Here is a 5715-nt window from a genome sequence, read left to right as displayed (position 1 = left end):
TGAATCTCTGACCATTTCTGCCTGCTCTCACAACATGTGTTTCGCTCCCGCGATTTTCGTGTCCACTTCTTTAAACATTCTAATATTGTATATAATTTTGACGCATCAGGGAGCCGCTCTCAGGATGTGGTGTATTTAAATATTTTTGAATGAGCGTTTGCGCTGTTTACTTTCACTTTCTATTTCGCGATCACACGCACTCTGTGTAAAGGGAGCACATCTTACAAGATCAGATATTTGTCAATGAGCTCAGGATCTGTTGAGCAGCAAATACTCCAGCATGGTCTTGTCATTCATCTCTCCTTATTCTCGACCTGTGATCAGTCAAAGCTGACTCCGGTAGCTCTTGTTGGAAGAAGGGTTGCCAAGTCTGCGTTTTTCCACAGAATTGGGCTACTTTTAAACTGTTGCCATGGGTTGATTTTCCCAAGTGGGTTAAAGATTTGAAATATTGCATAAATTACATTTGACTGAAATGCTTGTATTGAAACATTTTGCATTCTACCTATGATAAAACTTTCATGGACTTCTACATTAACTGTTCCCTCCTGGTGGAATGACCTGCCCAGCTCAATCCAAGCAGCTGAGTACTTAATATTTTCAAGAAACAGCTGAAAACACATCTCTTTCATCTTCATTTGACCCTCTAACATTTGCACTCTCTATTATATTTCTATTCTAATGGCCAATCCATCATTTTTTGGGGATTTTTTATTTATTTATTTTTTAATAAGTATCGATTCAGGCACCGGAACCGTTTTAAAAGTATCGATTTGGCACCGGTATCGAAAAAAATCCAAATGATACCCAACCCTACTCTTATGGTTCCAGCGTTATGAACTAAAACACAAATGTACTTAGTATAGCGCCACCTAGTGTCTGACAGATGTATGTAGCAGTACCTGAGTAGTTGGGAGGATTCAAATTTGAGATCTCTACAACTATTTAGGGCAGAAAAGAATAAATGATAAAAAGTACAAATACAACAGGATACAGAAATGAAGTGAATGTTCATAGCAATTGTGAGGTTTAAGGGTTTGGCAAACTTCAGTGCTTGAATGTTTGAACCAATGCATAAAATGTAAAAACAATGTAGTAAATAATATTATATGGTCTTGACAGAGTCATAGTGTTGAAGTTATGCTAGAATGGTGAGTAATTAAAAGCAAATTTGTAATATTTTTTTATTTTAGAATACTTTCTCCTTTGGCAGATTAATATGCAATAACTGTAAGCAAGCGGGGGTCTGTCTGGGTAACCGGGTGAACTATCACTTTAAGAGATGCCTATAAAGAGACATAAAACAACAACCGCTGATGCTCACATTCATCTCTTTATTGCATGCCACGTCTCTTAACATTAAGCAAAGATTACTTTGAGGTATACATATCTTTTTTTTTTTTATCTGTAGTACCAATCATATTATGCTAGTGACGAACATAAACTATCACTACATTGTACACCAAATGAGAATGTTATTGATGTTAATTGCATGAGGAAGCAAAATATAAAATGCATATTCATAAATCTCAGCTTCTTTTATAGTGCACCTGATTTTCTTTTACACCAGCTCTTTCGAACAGCCCTTGTGAGCAATTAATAAAGGCTTTAGTGCTTTTCACGGCTAATTGGATTTACAATGTGTTTTACAATGTGAGAGTTTGCTCTCCATAAAGACCTCACACACACACACACACACACACACACACACAATCTAGCTGTGAGATGCAGATCACCTCACCACTGCATCATATAATAAAAAAAAAAACATGTGGCTACTCTCTGGGCTGACAACAGTAGATTACACTTCATATTCCAGTCTTTCCTTAAGAGAAAATTAATGAGAAAAAATAAAAAAAGCATAGAGAAAGTAAAAGTAAGCAGTCAAAGAATGTGAGTGTGCTTACTGCAGAATAAGGTGATGAAAGCAGAACACTGCTTGTGATGCACCCTAATACTGCCTGAAACGTGAGCGGGAAGTCATGAGTGTCAATGTAACCTCAGCATCAGCGTTTGTTCCATGTGGGGATGGCGACTGGACCTTGAGGGGATCTCTCCACCAATATCAGCTCCTCTGGGTTATTAATGGCCTTGTAATGGAGTAACAGGTCCTGAATGGCTCGTTCTTCAATCTACGATAAAGATGAGATGAACGGAATATAAGGGTCAAATGATAAACATCAGGAAAAGGACATTTTTAAAAATCTAGTTTACAACACATTTGAAAAAATTCTTAAAAATGTGCACAAGTGTTTCTCGTACAATTTTACATTTTTATACTGTTTTCAGTCAAGGTTTTAATGATCTAATTCAATTTTTCAAAGATGTAATATCATGCATCATAAAACAAAAAGTAAATATTTTCCTCATACCTTAAGTACATGAGTGTGCACATCTTAATCATTATTCTTCAAAATGTTTTCAAACATACACCACCATTCAGAAGTTTGGGGTAAATAAGATATGTTAGCTAAATTCTTAATTTTATTTGGCAAGGATGCATTAAATTGATCAAAAGTGACAGTAAAGAAATTTATAATGTTACAAAAGGATCCTGAAAACTAAAATGTATCACCGTTTCCACAAAAATATTGTGCAGCATAACTGTTTTCAACATTGATAATAATCAGAAATGTTTCTTGAGCAGCAAATCAGCATATTAGAATGATTTCTGAAGATCATGTGACACTGAAGACTGGAGTAATGATGCTGAAAATTCAGCTTTGATCACAGCAATAAATTACATTTGAACATTCACATAGAAAACAGCTATTTGAAATCACAATAATATTTCACAGTTTTATTGCATTTTTAATCAAATAAATGCAGTCTTGGTGAGCAGAAGACACTTATTTTGGAAACAGTGCAAAAAAAAAATCTTACTGGCCCCAAAGTTTTAAATGGTAATGCATTTTCCCAAGTAGAAATGTTTGAAAGCAGAGCACGTTTCATTAAAACAGCATGTTTTCTAAATAATGCACATCATGCCATTTGACAACCTGACATGTCCAGTGTTATTGCCAGGTTAAAGTTACTGTCTTGACCATCAACTGCGGACACTAGACTTTAATTTGGTGAATAAAAGTATGTCTATGTCACTATGTCAAATGCACATAAGACAGAAGAATGTTACCTGTATGAGCGCTAGCGGTTTCTCACGGCTGCGGATCAGCGCGGCTTCCTGTTGCCTCTCCTCCTCCACAATGGAGGCAAATGTAGAAGTGGAAGGAGGGCTGCCAACTGCCCTCAGCACCCAAGGGCTGATGGGAAAAACACAGATGAGAAAAGGGTTCAATGTTTACTCATACAAATGCTGAGTAACAACTTCTGAAGAGAAATAAGGAAGTTGCTTCAAACGCTACAACTGACTTAAGCAGTAGGGATATGAATTATGATGGCTCACATTCTACTGCTCCTTAAAGGAATAGTTCACCCAAAAATAAAAATTAGCTGAAACTGTCCTCACCCTCAGGCCATCCAAGATGAGTTTATTTCTTTATCAGATTTGGAGAAATGTAGCATTGCATCACTTGCTCAGCAATGGATGCTCTGCAGTGAATGGGTGCCATCAGAATAAGAGTCCAAACAGCTGATAAAAACATCACAATAATCCACAAGTAATCCACACCACTCCAGTCCATCAGTTAACGTCTTGTGAAAAGCTGCGTGTTTGTAAGAAACAAATAAATCATTACATAAATCAACAAATTTACACCGTTACATCCTCTATCCATAATATTGCTTTCTCCAGTGAAAAAGTCTTCTTGTCTGAATCAGGGGCGAAATATGCACAGATCAAGCAAAAACAGTCCAAAACAGCTCTAAACAAATATGTGGCTGGATTTTGATGTGAGAGACAACAAGAGATGGACCTTTTCACTGGAGGAAGCGTTATTATGGATTATGGCAACGGTTTGAAGTTAAAAACACCATAATGATGGATTTTTTTCTTACAAACACACTGTCTTTACAAGACGTTAACTGATGGACTGGAGTGGATTACTTGTGGATTATTGTGATGTTTTTATCAGCTGTTTGGACTCTTATTCTGACGGCACCCATTCACTGCAGAGCATCTATTGATGAGCAAGAGATGCAATGCTACATTTCTCCAAATCTGATGAAGAAACAAACTCAACTACTTGGATGGCCTGAGGGGGAGCACATTTCCAGCAAATTTTCATTTTTGGGTGAACTGTTCCTTTAATGATTCTGCTAATTATTCTTTTAGTTATTTTTTAGATTGAAAGAATGGACAGTGTATTTATATATTGCATATTTGACTACATTGTTCTGTTTACATCATTGGAAGAATGCAGGCGGTCCAGAAATGTTCACAGAACTAAAAGCCATGAAATGACTCCATTAATGAGCACAAATTAAAAACGAATACACAACACACACACAAAAACAAAACCAAAACAAAACACTTTCCGCCTGAGAACAGCGATGCACGGTGAGTTTCTACAGCCTGTCCGACCTTCTTGGCACACACTCGTAAACACAGGTGACGTCGAGCTCCAGGGATGAGTGTGTTTGTGACAAAGTTTGCTCTTATCAAAAGAGATTACAATCACAGCCGGGCAGTGGAGCGCTGCTGATAAATATTCAGCCCTGTGCTTGAGCGCTGGAGTCATAAACACAGCCCAGCAGGCAGCTAATGTGACAGACACAGAGACGGAGAGACGTCTGGCCACAGTCACATCTGCAGGCTCAGGTCAGATCAGCGCGACACATGCTGGAGAAAGAAACGTCCTGAAGAACCTGCCGTTAGACATCCTGGAGAGCAGAGCATCAAGGTCCACTCTTAAATAACAATATAACAGTCTGAATCATCTGAACTTCAGACGACACTGGGTTTGTGTAATAAACACTGTGTACAAATCAGCCACAATGCAATGCTACAAATGCCAAAATATGGTCACTTTGGTTTGCAGACGATCAACAGATGGTTGATTTGGATAAAAAAACTAGACACTAGTAAAAAAGATAGGCTAGTGTTTGATCTTGTCAGCTAATTTTGTTTATTTTTTCATTTTTATTTATTTTCTATTGCATAAAAATAGATTTTTTTTTAGGAATTCAATACTTTTATTTAACAAGGACGCATTAAATTGATTAAAAGTGATAGTAAAGACATGCATAATGTTATAAAAGATGTCTATTTCAAATAAATGTTGTTCTTTTGAACTTTCTATTCATCTGTGAATCCTGAAAAATAAAAAGTATCACAGCTTCCACACAAATATTGTGCAGCATAAAAAAAGAAAAAAAAAAAAAAAAACTTACCTAGCTCAAACATTTAAATGGTAATGTATATATATATATATATATATATATATATATATATATTCATTATAAAAAATCTAAACTGTTTCTTCCCAACTGTGGACAGCTTTTTGTTTTTGTTGTGAAAAATGATCTTTAAATTCTAAACGCTACTTTTATATTGTTAACAATTCTGCACACAATGCATATACACAGACATTTTATGTGTGTTTTCAAAACTATTAATTTCCACATTGTTTGAAGGAGATCACAGGGGAAATTATGGAATGACATTTTTCAATAAAAAGTCCCACTGACTACAGCCGCTCACTCACAGCCCGGGTTATACAGAAGCATTATAGCGCCACCTGGTGGAACATACAGATGAATGAGAACCAGAATAACACCTGCTCTCACACAAGAGCTCTGATCCAAAACCTAGTGTGA

The 5715-nt window shown here is 36.5% G+C and overlaps 1 protein-coding gene across 1 annotated transcript in view; it reads right to left on the bottom strand.

The window, feature by feature from the left end:
* Window positions 1-1314: 1314 nt before the first annotated feature.
* LOC107688981 (inhibitor of Bruton tyrosine kinase-like) overlaps window positions 1315-5715 on the bottom strand; it is a 35977-nt gene continuing 31576 nt past the window's right edge. Inside the window, exons 27-28 of the mRNA XM_016486835.1 lie at window positions 3134-3260; window positions 1315-2132 (exon numbers count right to left, since the gene is read on the bottom strand). Coding sequence (XP_016342321.1) covers window positions 2007-2132; window positions 3134-3260 — 253 coding nt within the window. The 3' untranslated portion in view covers window positions 1315-2006. The remainder of the gene's footprint in view (window positions 2133-3133; window positions 3261-5715) is intronic.

The sequence above is a fragment of the Sinocyclocheilus anshuiensis genome, unplaced genomic scaffold, assembly GCF_001515605.1.
Source record: "Sinocyclocheilus anshuiensis isolate Anshui unplaced genomic scaffold, SAMN03320099.WGS_v1.1 scaffold181, whole genome shotgun sequence".
NCBI classification, from domain to species: domain Eukaryota; kingdom Metazoa; phylum Chordata; class Actinopteri; order Cypriniformes; family Cyprinidae; genus Sinocyclocheilus; species Sinocyclocheilus anshuiensis.
Note: the sequence above shows the minus strand (reverse complement) of the source record. Positions and strands in the feature narration are given on the sequence as shown.